The sequence below is a fragment of the Thermothelomyces heterothallicus genome, assembly GCF_042370625.1.
Source record: "Thermothelomyces heterothallicus CBS 202.75 unplaced genomic scaffold P884_scaffold_2, whole genome shotgun sequence".
NCBI classification, from domain to species: Eukaryota; Fungi; Ascomycota; class Sordariomycetes; order Sordariales; family Chaetomiaceae; genus Thermothelomyces; species Thermothelomyces heterothallicus.
Window position 1 is genome coordinate 1,402,915 of NW_027192563.1, and position 14,641 is coordinate 1,417,555.

Here is a 14,641-nt window from a genome sequence, read left to right on the forward strand (position 1 = left end):
GCTTGACTCGACTTGGCCCCCTTTTCAAGGAGAATTACAATTTCAAGAAATCACTATGATAACCCCACGCGTGTCATGAAGTGGTCAGCCTTTATTCACGGGTTCTACTCTGTTCTCAGCTGAGAACTACCGGCTGTTATTACCGGGATTCGGCTGCTCATAGGCATAGGGCGTGAATATCATGCTTACCAGGGAGTCGTTGACTGCTTTGCACCCCAGATGGAAGCTCCAGACATCGCAAGATGTGAAACGCAAAGCCACGCCGCAATTGCTGCTTCCAGCAATTGCACCTAATTATATGTTGTATTTTGACACGAGTTGCTGCTGAGTTCAGATTGGATCACGCTGCCAAATTGCGACCTCTTCTCTCTACATCCAAAACAAAACTCAAGACTGCAACCAAGAACCACGCTCCTTGTCGCCCAGAGGCAGTGAGTACCAGGGAGATGGTGAGGCTCATCTTTGATCAAGCTCGATGAGCTGATTATTCGAGCCAAAAATCTACTTGATCATAATAGCGCTAACTTGATGGTTTCGTGGATTCATGGAAAAAGAGAGTTACTAATTTTAATATAGTCAGGGGCAGGGGTAACTAGAGAACAAGAGAGAACGAGAGCAACCAACATAGCAAATCGAAATACTCTGTACAACTTCCTCTGTTGTATGTCGCTGGTCTGTGTATAACTATTGCAGCTGTCACTTGTGCACGGACTTTCTCCTCGGATGGCCAGTTGCTGGCTCGGACGAAATTCGCCTACACCGCCCGGCAGAATCGTGACGTTTGAACCACAACGCAAGACGTCCTCGCCGCAGAGCCAAAGACGACGACGCCCCAAGAAGGCCGAGAACCTCTCCGCGCACAGGCAATTTCACGTCAGTCTTTAGACAGACAATTGCAAAGATGTCTATGTTCAGGGCAAAGAAGCTCGACCTCGGGTGCTTCACCAACATCAGGGTCATCCGCGACCATTCGAAGCGAAAGGCCTTCGAGGCCGCCGAAGCGGAGAGGTAACGGGCTCAATCTGAATCCACGCGCCGACGCGGCACTTGAACGGACTGCTGACGTACATTTACCGCTCCACAGGCAAGCCCTCCGCTACATTGTCCGCAACACGACCCTTCCCGCTCGCACCCGCGCGACCGCGCAGCTCCAGCTGACGCAGATGCACTGCTACACGCGCCCGACCCAGATCCGGAACCGGTGTATCCTCGGCGGAAAGGGGAGGGGTATTTTCAGAGATTTCAAGATGTCAAGAGTAAGGAGATACCGCATGCGGAGGGGAGTTTTGACGAGCTAACAATTTGGCAGTACAACTTCCGGTTACAGGCGCTCGCTGGCAACTTGCCGGGCGTCAAGAAGGCCAGCTGGTAAGGGGGCAGCGCCGTGCGGCATCAGAGCCAAGCATCGGAGTCACGGGAAACGAATCGCTCGGCCGAATCGAAGATATCAGGTTCGGATCAGCGGTGTGAGGCACGCATCGAGGTCCCTGATGTGTGTCGTGTACAGTACAATTCATGTTACAGTAGTAGAGGCAAATGATTAAAGACCGTTCCCAAACGCCGTCCTGTCCAATGCAATACCGCGCGAATCCCGTCTATACCGCGAATGGTGTGTGAAACGCCATCCCCAGAGATGTTGAAAAGAGCCTTCCAACGGATAAGAATCACAGAGCCTTGCTACTCCCCCCCTCGGCCGCTACGGCCTGGCCAAGGTTCTCTGCCGCCATGGCCTTCTCGCCGGCCCGCTTCCGTAGCACGTTCTCAATGAACGCCTCGCCGGCCTTGTAGGACGACCGGACGAGGGGACCGCTGGCGCAATACAGGAAGCCCATGTCCAGGGCGCGCTGCCTCCAGATCTCAAACTCCTCGGGCGTGACATAGCGCTCCACCTTGAGATGGCGCTTGGTGGGCCGCATGTACTGGCCAAAGGTGACGACGTCGACATCCACCTTTCTCAGCTCTGCCGAAGTGTTGTTAGTCAACGCTTTCAGGTCCTCGGAATCCCGCAAAAAAAAAAAAAAAAAAAAAAACCTACCCCTCAGCGTCTCCCAGATCTCCTCCTCGGTCTCGCCCAGACCCAGCATGATGCTGGTCTTGGTGATGATCCCCTCCTTCCCCCTGACCTCCTTGACGTGCTCCAGCACCTTCAAGCTCTGCCTGAACGTGGCCCGCCGGTCCCTCACATACGGGGTCAAGCCCTCGACAGTCTCGACGTTGTGCGCGTACACGTCCAGGCCGCTCTCGGCGACGATCCGGACCATGTCGATATCGCCGCCAAAGTCGCCGGTCAGGGCCTCGACCAGCATGGTCGGCTTCTTGGCCTTGATCTTGCGGATCGTCTCGGCAAAGTGCCTCGCGCCGCCGTCGGGCAGGTCGTCGCGGTCGACGCTCGTCAGGACGACGTAGCCGAGCCCCCAGCGGGCGAGCGCCTCGGCCGTGTTCTCGGGCTCGTGCGGGTCCAGCGGCGGCGGCGTGCGGCTCGTCTTGACGGAGCAGAAGCGGCACCCGCGCGTGCACGTGTCGCCCATGAGCATGATGGTGGCCGTGGCGGCCGCCTTGCTGCTGCCGCCCCAGCACTCGCCGATGTTGGGGCAGCGCGCCTCCTCGCAGACCGTGTGCAGGCCCAGCCCGCGCAGGTCCGCCTTGATCTTGGCGAAGTTGGGGTTGGCCCCGGCCGAGGGGATCGGCGTCTTGAGCCAGTCGGGCAGCCGCGTGATGGTGCGCTTGCGCCCCTCGGGCCCGACGGTGGCGGTGCGCGGGGCGTAGGCCTCGCTGGGCGGGAGGGGCGCCGAGGGCGACGTGGGGAGGAAGTCGCTGAAGGAGGCTAGGGTGGTGTTTTTGAAGTAGGTCGGGCGCGCGGGCTTGGTCGGGGCGGCGGCGGTGGGTTCGCTGCCAGCCGATGCCGGTCGTGCCGCCGGGTCCGAAGGGGACGGGATCGTGGCGTAAGTACGGGATGAGAAAACGGAAGATCGCGCCAGGGCGCGCCCGAGAGGCGCTTGTATCCTCTGGAGGGGTATCGGAGAGGCCATGGTTGCCGTTGCTGTTGGATAGGATGAGCTCGGGGAGGTTGGCCGGAGCGAGCAACAAATCCCTACTATGACTGATGCCGGCTAAGAGCGGCGTTGCGACTGATTAGAAAAAATAGAAGCGGCTCTCGTCTGGGCGCGGTTGAGTTCGCCTTCTTGGCGTCATTTTCAGATTTGTAGAGATAAGGGTAAGGGTTAGCTTAGGCACTCTCCCTGATGCTTGTGCCCGAGAGTGCAATCTTGCCAAGTCACAGTGCTTGCAATAAGTTAGCTTTTTCCCTGAGACCCCGTTGGAACGCAGGCGCCTTGGTCCAAAACAAAACGAACGCTACACTACGGCGGCAAAATTGCGGGGGACCCGAGGCATGACTTGTTGGGGTTCCCGGTAAAGTACTTCGTAATAAAGGGGTAAGATCGTAGTGCACAGTCTACCAAGTGGTGATGAAACCATGCTGCGACAGAATGCCGCACCAGACTTGTTCACACCTCGACGAGAAAATCCGAGAACCTCGGAGAACTTGGGCATTCGGACTCGCCAGGACGGCCAAACACCACGGGCTGTTCTTGAGCAATGTTCAAATCCCAAGCAGGTTTTAGCGTCCTGGTGCAGATGCCGACGATGTGCACTCTGCCATTTGGTTTTCTCATTTAAGCTCAGTCCCTAAGCGAGAAGAGTGCAGCTCAATGGAGATTGCTGATATTCATCACCAACAAATTCCATCTCTTCCAGAACAAAGCCTTGCATGCGCTTGCTTGTTACGGAACTGGCTCTTGGCAGAGTGGCTCGGCTGCCTGACAGGTGGCTCTGGGCCCTTCTAAGTGGTTGCTCCACTATCAGCTTACGCCCGAGTTCCCCATAAAATCTGTTAGCGGATACCTCGCACGATTCAGCGGGTATCTCGGTGGTTCGAGCGCCACCTGCCAGCCGCGGGTGCCCCCCGGTAACCCCCCTGGTCAGATGTATGGCTGGCGTGTCGCCTGAAGAAAACAGGTTCGTCAGTCACAGCGCAGCCAACTCCTCCAGCAACCCGCTTCACTCCGCCATCTCTGCACCAATCTCGAGCACACTTGCCATCACTTCCCAACAGCGCGCCGAATTCCTCACTAAACCGAGTGTTTGCTCTTGCGATTCCTGCACACTACGACTTTGATCCATCGATAGTTGTCGTCTGCGATTGTCAAGATGTCCACGGCGCCCTACGATCCTTACATCCCGAACAGCTCCAGCGGGCCCGGCGAGGGGGCTTCGGCGGGGAACTCGAGGTTCGAGGAGGCTAACAAGGTAGGTTGATTGTATTCGTGATACTTCCACAGTTGAAGGCGCGTGAGGATGGATGGGGGTTCGCAGCCGAAGCCCAAACGCCGAGCGACCGACGACATTGCCGTCGCCGACGTCATCGCCGTCTCCCACAGCCATACGACAAACCATCCGCACGCTGCAGCATCTAATCAGTTGTCAATCTGGGATTTGATGTCTCTGTTTGACAACCATCGTGCCATCCGCGACGCTCCGGTGACAGCCCGATGCACAAGATTTTGGTTTGCAGTGGCGGCAGTGGCTCCTGCCCGAGGAAGCCGAGCATCGTCGATGCTCTCATCTTTGTCGCATCGGGCCACCTTTTCGAATCTTCATGCTTCATGCTGCCTATCTCACGAGAGGACTGGGAATGTGTCGGCTGACCCCTCTCGGTAGGAAATTCAAGCGGCCAAGCTTGAGCTTCAGAAGAATGCGGAGAGGCTCATGGACCGGAGGGAAAGAATCGAAGACCTACACGAACAGTCGAACAAGCTGGCCGATTCCGCCCAGACCTTCCGTCGCAGCGCCAACAGGGTCCGGAAGCAGATGTGGTGGAAGGTGAGCAGGATCCGTGATTTTTCCTGCCTCATTTCGATCTAACCGGTCCGCAGGATATGAAGATGCGGATTTGGCTCGGCATCGGCATTATTGTCCTCCTCGCGATCATCATCATTCCAGCAGGTTTGTGGTACCACTGCACGCCCCTTCCTAAACTCCCCGCTGACGAGATGCGTAGTCGTTACCTCGACGAAGAAATGATCCCAACGATGACCGTGACGACTTTGAACTGGTTGTAAAGCAAGACGGAAAGGATATAAGCCGTGGATTGGCTCCCGCCGGGATGAATCGTGCTCGTTTGGAATTTTCATGTTCTGGGCCTTTGCTTTTTGATTTCGCGGTCTCGGGCTGGTCGCGCAGACTAGCCGTAGGTCGCTTGGCGTTGCGTGGATCTCAGCATGGAGCAACACTGTCACTTCCAACGGAGGTAGCTGTACTTATGATGGGTCGAGGGAGCAGGTTCCCTTGGGCAATTAATCGAGATGGTGGTTATGATGAACATTCACGACTTTTCTTAGTATCAGAAGGGGAAAGCAACGCGCTTCTGTACATGCTGTGCTAAACATAACCCTGGGGGGCGCGCGCGCGGTCAGCGTGGGAACCGAGAAGTCCCGGCGGTGGAGGAGTACATACAATACTGATTAGTCTGGTGGTCCAAAGGTTGCACGTCATTCATCGCGCATAGGTGGACCGAGATGCCCCGGGTTAGGTTCAGTGCGTCTACAAGGGACGGATAGCTGCAATTGGAAACGGGGAATATGTACACATTGTATCCTTTGGGACATGTTCACCCACGCCATAGATGGTTTCCCGACCTTCTCTCGCCGACACGCGAAACCTTGGATGGCTGCCCGAGTTTAGCCCGACCAGCCCACCCACTACAGCAGCTGCGCTGCGTGCACTATATACTATATATCCTACTTGCTTTCAAGTACGGAATCCTCAATACCTATGCGCGATTAACCTGTTTCCAGAAGAGAATGGCATGGTTTTTTTATTGGGGTCAGTCGCTGATGGTTGGTTTGCTGCCATATCCAGGTTTGGTGCCGAAGTCGCTCCACAGCACCTGCAGGCACTAACAGGGGCTCGGCATGCTGGACCAGTCCCGTCCCCCCTCTGCGAAAGCGGTTTCGGGGGTTTCGGTGTCAATTTTTTTTTTTTCTTTGGTTGCCCCTCCACCACCGCTTGACCGACACTTGCCAGGCCCCTACATTCAAAAAAGCCCTGGGACGACCACCGACTCCGGCTTTACCTCCGGCCTCGACCTCGTGCCATTGACTCTCGGCAGGGCCTCCGCCGCTCCTCCGTCTCTGCTCCCTTGGCTTCTCCGCCGTCAATGGTAGGTGGTCCGCTCGCTATTGACTCATCCGAGGTCCAGCTCCAGCCGAGTGCAAGGTAGCTCCGATTCGTCGCGAGGTGTCAACACCATCTTGCCGCACACCGCTCGGGTTTCCTTAGCCAAAGCAGCTCGACTGTTCGAATTTCTCCCCAACCGACCGTCAGCTTCCCCAGGATGCTTTCCGCTTGTGCTGTTGCCCTGAGGGCGGGCGCCCGCCGCAGCGTCCGCCGCCTGCCCCGGTCGCGCCTCGCCACCGTGCCTGCTTCCCTTCTTCGAGCGAGACCTTTCTCGTCTTCTGCCGCCCGATCCATCGACCTCAGCACCCGGGGCATGATCGTGCAGACGCTGTCGTCTGTGGGATCCAAGCGCGAAGTTCAGCAGTACCTCTCGCTCTTCACCTCCGTTTCGTCGCAGCGCTTCGCCGTCATCAAGGTCGGCGGTGCCATCCTGACCGACTACCTGGACGAGTTGTGCTCTAGCTTGGCATTCCTCTACGCCGTCGGCCTCTATCCCGTCATCGTCCACGGGGCCGGGCCCCAGCTCAACACCCTGCTCGAGCAGGCCGGCGTCGAGCCTCAGTTTGAGGAAGGCATCCGGGTGACCGACTCCAAGACTCTGCGTGTCGCACGCGACCTGTTCCTCCAGGAGAACCTCAACCTGGTGAACAAGCTGGAGGAGAAGGGCGTGCATGCCCAGCCCCTGACGACCGGCATGTTCAGGGCGGACTATCTTGACAAGGACAAGTGGGGCTTTGTCGGAAAGATCACGAGCGTCAACAAGAAGCCCATCGAGACGGCCATCAACAATGGCTATCTTCCGATTCTCACCTCCATGGCCGAGACCGACGATGGCCAGATCCTCAATGTCAATGCCGACGTCGCTGCTGCCGAGCTGGCCCGGGCCCTGGAGCCCCTCAAGGTCGTCTACCTGTCCGAGAAGGGTGGTCTTTTCGACGCTGCGGGCCAGAGGATCTCGGCCATCAACCTGGACGAGGAGTATGACTACCTCATGTCGCAGTCATGGGTCAAGTACGGCACCCGGTTGAAGATCAAGGAGATCAAGGAGCTGCTGGATACCCTGCCTCGCGCTACCAGTGTCGCCATCATCCACCCTGGCGAGCTCCAGAAGGAACTGTTCACGGACTCTGGGGCCGGCACGCTCATCCGCCGCGGCAACAAGCTGCTCTCGGCTACCAGCCTGTCCGAGTTCAAGGACCTGGACGCCCTGAAGGAGGTGCTGATTCGCGACCGGGAGGGCCCCGATGCCCGGGCCACCGTTGACAAGTACCTCGACTTCCTCCGGGAAAACGACTTCAAGGCGTATTACGACGGGCCGATGAACGCCCTTGCCATCGTCTTGCCGGCGCGCAACGGCCGCCAGGCTACCCTTGCCACCCTGACTATCACCAAGTCTGGGTGGCTGACCAACGTCGCCGATAACATCTTCACCGCCCTCCGCAAGGAGCACCCCCAGCTTGTCTGGACCGTGAGGGAGGATGACGAGAACCTCGGGTGGTTCTTCGACAAGGCTGATGGCAGCATCACCCGGAACGGCAGTGTTATGTTCTGGTACGGGATCGAGAACGGCGAGGAGGTGGTGCGGTTGATGAAGGACTTCACGGAGCATGGCCGTGCCATGCTTGGCGACTCCAACCTCGAGTCGCGGTTGCAGCGCGCCGCCACGAAAGGGGCCAAGCCGGTAGCCCAGCAGGCCCGTGCCTATTCCACGCTCGCTCGCCGCCCCATCCTCTCGGCGCCAACCTCTGGCCAGACCGCTCGGAGGAGCTACGTCACCCAGACCAACCCCAACCCCCCGATCGGCAAGAAGAACGCATCCAAGTCGCAGCCCGCCAGGGTGGCATTGATTGGCGCCCGCGGCTACACCGGCCAGGAGCTGATCCGCTTGCTCGACTCTCACCCGAACATGGATCTGCGCCATGTCTCCTCCCGCGAGCTTGCGGGCACCAAGCTCGAAGGGTACAACAAGCGAGACGTCATCTACGAGAATCTCAGCCCCGAAGACGTCCGGGATATGGAGCGGCGGGGCGAAATCGACTGTTGGGTCCTGGCTCTGCCGAACGGCGTCTGCAAGCCATTCGTCGAGGCCGTGTACGAGGGCCGCAAGGGCTCGGACCATAAGAGCGTCATCGTCGACTTGTCAGCAGACTACCGTTTCGACAATACCTGGACCTACGGTCTCCCCGAGCTCGTTCCTAGGGCGAACCTCACCCAGGCCACCCAGATCGCTAACCCCGGCTGCTATGCCACGGCTGCCCAGCTCGGTATCGCTCCCCTTGTCCCCCATCTCGGCGGCATGCCTCACGTGTTTGGCGTCTCGGGCTACTCGGGCGCCGGCACTAAACCTTCTCCCAAGAACGACGTCAACCTGCTCACGGATAACATCATCCCGTACAGCCTGACGGGCCATATCCACGAGCGCGAGGTTAGCACGCAGCTCGGCGCGCAGGTGGCGTTTATCCCGCACGTCGCTGTCTGGTTCCGCGGCATCCACCACACCATCTCGATCCCGCTCAACAAGACCATGACGTCGCGCGACATCCGCCAGATCTATCAGGACCGCTACGCCGGCGAGAAGCTGGTCAAGGTGGTGGGCGAGGCGCCGCTGGTCAAGAACATCAGCGGCAAGCACGGCGTCGAGATTGGCGGGTTCGAGGTGGACAAGAGCGGGAAGCGTGTCGTCGTGTGCGCCACCATCGACAACCTGCTCAAGGGCGCCGCCACTCAGTGTTTGCGTAAGTTCCTCCTGCTACCAATCCGCTCTCTCCGTTGCGTACGGTATCGGTTGTGCTAATGCCAGGGAAATAGAAAACATGAACCTCGCCCTGGGTTACGCAGAGTACGAAGGTATTCCCGTCATGTAAAATGATCTTGCAAGAGAGTACATATGCGTTTCTTTGCTGGGGGCCGATTAGGGGCTTCGATACCACATCGGCACTCGTTAGCAGGCTCGTCTCTTGTTCCCTCCTATTCTGTTCATATGGTCGTTCTCTCCTTCCGGAGTTTTGGCGGGGAATATGTTTGTTTCGCAAAAATCGGGTTTCGGCTGCGTCTATGGGACAGACGATTCGGGTTTCGTCACTGAGTCGGTAGGTTTTGTATATAAGGGGAAGAGGAATCTCAAGGCCGGGGGCCTTTTGCGTCGATCATATCTCTCCGTGGTTCAATTCTGCATTAAATGGCGTCTCGTTGCCAAGCGGGTTGCGGAGTTCCGCGACCCTTGACTCGACTCACAGGAGCAAACTCTTGATGATGATGCAAGCTCAAGTTTAACCCACGCGATTTATTCGCCTCGCGTGTGGGACCGAGCATGATTACAAGGTGCGGTGAGGCTTTCGTAGCGTGGCACCAGGCTGGGGTGCAGAACCATCGCGTCTCTAGCTGCTCCCGCGACTATACTAAACCTCCTCCGACGTCGGACAATACTGATAATCATTGAATACATCATTTACGTCGTCAAAAAAACATGGTTGAATGCGAGAGGCAAGATGGCGTTCAATGACACCAGCCCTAGGTATCGACGATAAGGGGCTACTGCAAAACCTCACTGAGACTTCACAGCACCTTGACATCGAACCAGATAATACGCGCTGCCCTTTTTAGCGATGCTGCGGAGTCAGGTCTCAAGGGACACTGAATGTACGACGGCGCCGACATCGAGCGGCTGTGGTTGTTTACGACTGGACAAAGGTAACGACCGGGCGGTCATAATTACACTTGGCACGAAGCGACCAGAGGCCGCGAATATTCTTATTAGAGATGGAACGCTTGGCACCCTGCGGATACCAGTTAGTTAGTGACAGCGACGACGGCTTGCTTTCATTCTTACCGGGCGGCGCCAGGTTCGGAGATGCACTCTGAGCGCATCTAGACTACTCTGGCTGGCCCCAAGAAGTATGGCCGCACTGGGAGCACGTCTTTGCGTTCCTAGTGTAGGATAGAGTTAGCCCCGATTCCTTTCTTTGAAAGACGCGTTGCCTTGTCTCGTGGGTATGTCTGTTCGAGATTTGCTCGAGATGCGCCTTTCCTCCCCTTTGCCCGGTGTCATCGCTCATCCCGGATCTAGTTATTTTTGTCCGTACTTTTTTCCCCCGATTCTTTATTCTCCTTTCCTTCTTCTCCTTCGACCTTCTCTCTCTCTCTCTCTCTCTCTCTCTCTCTCTCTCTCTTTTTTTTTTTTTTTTTTTTTTTTTTTTTTTTTTTTTTTTTTTACTTCTTTCCTTTTTTGTCTATTTTATTTTTTTTCTTGTTCACCGTCCATTCTTTTTATAATCTTGCCCGGTGCACAGGTAAACATGGTTTCTGCGGCACCCTCCCACTACCACCTTTCAGCTTGTGACTTCCGCTCTTTGTAATCCTCCGTCCGATGTGCAGCTCAGTTTTTGGCTTGGAGCTTTCGCCCCGATAATCAGTCAATTCGGAGCGGCAAGCTCTCCGAGCATGCTGAACTGCGCGCCAGCACCGACCCAGACAAACCGCTTGTCCGCGACCGAGTCGTGGGTGATGGGAGTCGCAACCTCGACTTCCTCTTGCTTGTGTCCGATCTGTTTCGTCAAGTTGAGGCCCCATGCGTAGATCTTCTCGTCGACCGTGACCGCAAGGCTGTGTTCGCTTGCGGCTGCCACGAAGCTGGCCGGGAGCCCGGGGACAGCTGTCGGAACGCTGAGAAAGCTCGGCTTGCCCCGGGAGTCCAGAACGACGAATTGCGGTGGCAAGGCATCGATCTTGAGGCCCGTAGCGAACGAGTAGAGGCGGCCCCACGTCAGACACCGGCCGTCCTCCGTAACTGCGATGCTGTGGAAGTTGCCGCCCGTAATTTGTTTGATGCGCGGCAAGCCCTCCAAGCTCTGTACGAGACTCGGGACGGGCACGGTGATGACAAAATCGTACGCCGATTCGTATTCGCCAGCATCGTCGACGACTCCGATCTGGCCCGCGTTGTTGAAACCCCAGCCGTAAACTCGACCGGCACGGTCGACAGCGAAGGAGTGATTGGAGCCGCTGCCAATCTCGACAATGTCCTTCAGCCCGGCGACCTTCTGCGGGATGAGTCCTTGCTTGTTCCAATCCACGACCCGGGAGGAGAAGCGGCGACCGAGCTGGCCATCAGTGCCCCGGCCCCAAGTGTACACGAAGCCATCGGCGGTCAGAGCCATGACATGATTGCTTCCGCAGCAAAGCTTGATGATATTCTCGACCTGGCGTATGAGGACCGGGCGAGACTGTGCCCGGACTGTTGGGGTGAATGACAGTTTCCCGTCCTCCGACTACCAAAGTATGTCAGCACAGCCGGCCGGCTTCGGGACCACGGCGGGATATTAGCGGCTTGCCCTGAAAGTACCCCATCCATACACACGACCGGTGCTGGTCAAGACGAAGGTGGCATTGTCGGTTGCCGCCACTTGTGTGAAGATGGTATCTGACGGCACGTCACTCATGTCGACCGGTGTGGGGGTGGACTCTTTTGGGTTGAGCTCGCCCTCGTCCTCGCTATCGTCGTCGTCGCTGCGGTCGTCGTCCATATCCACCAGATTACCCTCCCACGCGGTGTCACGGCCAAGAGCGCCATGGTCGTTGACTCCCCAGGTCAGGATCTTGTTGTCCAGCGTGAGAGCGACGCCGTGCATGGCACCGAGTGAGACTTGGACAACGCCGACGGGACCGGAGAGATACGGGTTCAGACGGGGGTTTGCCGCGTTCCCGGATTTGACCGAGGGTCCGAGGCCAAGCTCGCCGCCGCTGTTGGCGCCGAGGACATAGATGTTCAGAGGCTCGGTAGGTCTGCGGTTGAGGAGGATGGGCGACGTGTTGCTAGGTCGCCGCCCTGCCGTCTGGCTCCGAGACGATGATGACGGCGCATGTTCGGCAGCTTTGGACTGGATGGGATCTCCGGCAATAGCGCATGTCTTTCGTCGCTTTACTCGGCTCTCTGACACGGTGGTCCTGTCGGTCCCGTCGACCGCGTCGGTTGCGTTTGGCCGCTTTATGAGGATGTTTCTACGGCCCCTCGCAGCTGCACTCGGCTTGTCTAGTGCCATAACCCTCTCCGATCGGTAAAAAAGCAGTCCAAACGTGGTGAGTGACCAATGGTCGGAACAAGTATACAGTAATAGCTCTCAGACGGCAGAGATCATCATCTGTTACAAGGAATGACTGAAAAGTGTTGGTTGTGCCTGCTCATGGGTTGTGGCTGCGCCTCCAACAGGCGGACAATTGTTCCACATTTAATCCCGTCTTTGTCCGCGTTCTGGTGCTACCAAACACTTGTTTGCGTGGCAGGTTGCGAAGTTTGGTACGAAACCTTCGGGTTGGGAACGGGAATGCGTTTATATCACTTACTCGCAGTAGGTAAAGGCAGTAAGTTACACGCACGGTGGGGACTGCGGTGTGTGGAGCTGTTGCTGCTTCCACACAGGTGCCTCCTGCTTACTGTATTCCGTAGTAAGTGAGGTATCCACGAACGGAAAGTCGCGGGGGAGTATGGATGGAGCCGGCACAGACCCATGGATTGCCGTGGGGGTTCGCCGCAGATGCCCCTCCTTCCCCTCCATGCCCCTCGCTCCTTGGGAAAAATGTAATTGACGCTGTTGGTTGCTGAGACTCGTCGGATCACTGCACTTCCCCCGTTCAGCCTACCTTACCATCCTTACCTTTTTTTCCTACTAGCCAATTGAGGAGCTTCTGGACAAGGCTCACCCTCTCGCTCTCGTCTGGTTCGAGAGTTCGATTGGAATCCCAGCTTACGCACAATCCCTGGGTCTCGACAATCGCCCAACCGGAACTCGGTCGTCCTTGGGATCGAGTCAGTCAGAGACGCCATTTGTACGCAACGCATCCGATACCGTAACGGTTGTTTAGATTGCCATCCCTCTCTCATCATCGCTGGAGCGGCCCAATACGAAATAAAAAGGCGCACATCATGATTGAAATTCCTCTGGATCACGGCTCGTTAGAGCACCTCCTCCCAGCCTCGTGGAAGTCCCAGGTCACCGCCTGGCTCGCCGAGGACACGCCCTCCTTTGACGTGGGTGGCTTCGTCGTTGGCGATCACCCACGCACGGCGACGCTCTGGGGCAAGTCATCCGGCATCCTCGCCGGCGTCCCCTTCTTCAACGAGGTGTTCGCCCAATGCGGGTGCACGGTCGAATGGCACGCCCGCGAGGGGTCGCACATCGAGTCGCACGGTGACAAGACGGCGCTGGCGATTGTCAAGGGCCCCGCACGAGGCATCCTGGAGGGCGAGCGGGTGGCCCTCAACATCTTGGCGCGGTGCTCTGGCATTGCGACTATGAGCCGCAGGCTGCTGGTCAACCTGCGTAGCGCCGGCTGGCAGGGCACGCTGGCAGGCACGCGGAAGACGACGCCCGGCTTCCGGCTCGTGGAGAAGTACGGCATGCTGGTCGGCGGCGCCGATACTCATCGGATGGATCTGAGCACAATGATCATGCTCAAAGATAACCACGTGTGGAGCCGCGGGAGTATCACCCAGGCAGTGAAGGCTGCCAAGGCTGCGGGGGGATTCAGCTTGAAGGTCGAGGTCGAGGTACAAAGCGAGGAGGAGGCTGACGAGGCCATTGCCGCCGGCGCCGATATCGTCATGCTCGACAATTTCACCGGAGAAGGCGTCAAGGCCACGTCGCGGAGCCTCAAGGAGAAGTGGAAGGGGAAAAAGCAGTTCCTGCTCGAGGTCTCGGGGGGGCTGAGCGAGGATAATGCTGAACTCTACATCTGCAACGGTAAGCTCTCGCCACCAACCGTTCCCGTACGAGGGGAATTTTTGGCGGCGTGGATTGGCTGACGATGCTCGCAGATGTCGACATTCTCTCGACAAGCTCCATTCACCAGGGTGTACGCCACGTCGACTTCTCTCTCAAGATCAATGTGTGAGAACAGGGACTGGCCAGGGAAGATACACCCGGCAACTGGGCAAAGAAAGAGGGATTATTATGCGCCCTACGTAACATGGGCTGCCCCTCGCTGTGGGTCAATAAAAGCAAAACACGAATCTCCGCAGTTTATCAATGGGTTGGTTTGAAGAGCCTTGTCAGTTGTACTGTGTAGGTGGTGAGCTGCATCGGCAACGGGCAATTCCCCTTGCTCACCGCTGCTTCTTGGCTGCATGCACCTGTAACATTGAGTATCCGTAGTGTAACCTCAGATTGCGGCATCGTGATCTCTGAACGGACGCAGGGGTTGGCGACCAGGGACGCCCACGTGGCAACCAAGCGATCAGGCCTTGAGCGTAGTTATACACTACTCCGTACGCTACAGACCCCCTGTATTGTACGTCGGCCCCTGGCACAGCACCGAGCTGACTGACTGGCAGCAGCCTCTAGCCTCCTTCCGTAAAACAAGTTCTCGACCGTTATGACTCTCGCTGCAGCCGTCGAGTTTCATGCTTCTT

At 57.4% G+C, this 14,641-nt stretch overlaps 6 protein-coding genes across 6 annotated transcripts; 4 read left to right on the forward strand and 2 right to left on the reverse strand.

Moving 5' to 3' along the window:
• Positions 1–814: 814 nt before the first annotated feature.
• P884DRAFT_53496 (mitochondrial 37S ribosomal protein uS14m) lies at positions 815–1,518 on the forward strand. Its single transcript, XM_069445952.1, has 3 exons — positions 815–1,008; positions 1,085–1,256; positions 1,310–1,518. The coding sequence occupies exons 1-3, from the start codon at positions 902–904 to the stop codon at positions 1,370–1,372; spliced, it is 342 nt and encodes a 113-aa protein (XP_069301247.1). The 5' UTR covers positions 815–901; the 3' UTR covers positions 1,373–1,518.
• Positions 1,519–1,533: 15 nt separating this feature from the next.
• On the reverse strand, positions 1,534–3,397 carry P884DRAFT_236482 (uncharacterized protein). The gene is made up of 2 exons (XM_069439994.1): positions 2,036–3,397; positions 1,534–1,960 (listed from the first exon to the last, which is right to left on the reverse strand). The coding sequence occupies exons 1-2, from the start codon at positions 3,027–3,029 to the stop codon at positions 1,665–1,667; spliced, it is 1,290 nt and encodes a 429-aa protein (XP_069301248.1). The 5' UTR covers positions 3,030–3,397; the 3' UTR covers positions 1,534–1,664.
• Positions 3,398–4,209: 812 nt separating this feature from the next.
• On the forward strand, positions 4,210–5,082 carry P884DRAFT_296776 (synaptobrevin-domain-containing protein; the record flags this gene model as incomplete). The annotated part of the gene is made up of 5 exons (XM_069444444.1): positions 4,210–4,308; positions 4,375–4,539; positions 4,720–4,881; positions 4,935–5,004; positions 5,060–5,082. 5 exons carry the CDS (start codon positions 4,210–4,212, stop codon positions 5,080–5,082), a joined length of 519 nt encoding a protein of 172 aa, XP_069301249.1.
• Positions 5,083–6,132: 1,050 nt separating this feature from the next.
• P884DRAFT_327076 (Aspartate/glutamate/uridylate kinase) lies at positions 6,133–9,101 on the forward strand (the record flags this gene model as incomplete). Its single annotated transcript, XM_069445511.1, has 2 exons — positions 6,133–8,972; positions 9,046–9,101. Exons 1-2 carry the CDS (start codon positions 6,395–6,397, stop codon positions 9,099–9,101), a joined length of 2,634 nt encoding a protein of 877 aa, XP_069301250.1. The 5' UTR covers positions 6,133–6,394.
• A 1,548-nt stretch (positions 9,102–10,649) lies between these two features.
• P884DRAFT_274895 (regulator of chromosome condensation 1/beta-lactamase-inhibitor protein II) lies at positions 10,650–12,275 on the reverse strand (the record flags this gene model as incomplete). Its single annotated transcript, XM_069442783.1, has 2 exons — positions 10,650–11,504; positions 11,568–12,275. The coding sequence occupies 2 exons, from the start codon at positions 12,273–12,275 to the stop codon at positions 10,650–10,652; spliced, it is 1,563 nt and encodes a 520-aa protein (XP_069301251.1).
• A 613-nt stretch (positions 12,276–12,888) lies between these two features.
• On the forward strand, positions 12,889–14,435 carry P884DRAFT_327078 (Quinolinate phosphoribosyl transferase). The gene is made up of 2 exons (XM_069445512.1): positions 12,889–13,973; positions 14,048–14,435. The coding sequence occupies exons 1-2, from the start codon at positions 13,157–13,159 to the stop codon at positions 14,122–14,124; spliced, it is 894 nt and encodes a 297-aa protein (XP_069301252.1). The 5' UTR covers positions 12,889–13,156; the 3' UTR covers positions 14,125–14,435.
• The last annotated feature ends 206 nt before the right edge of the window (positions 14,436–14,641 follow it).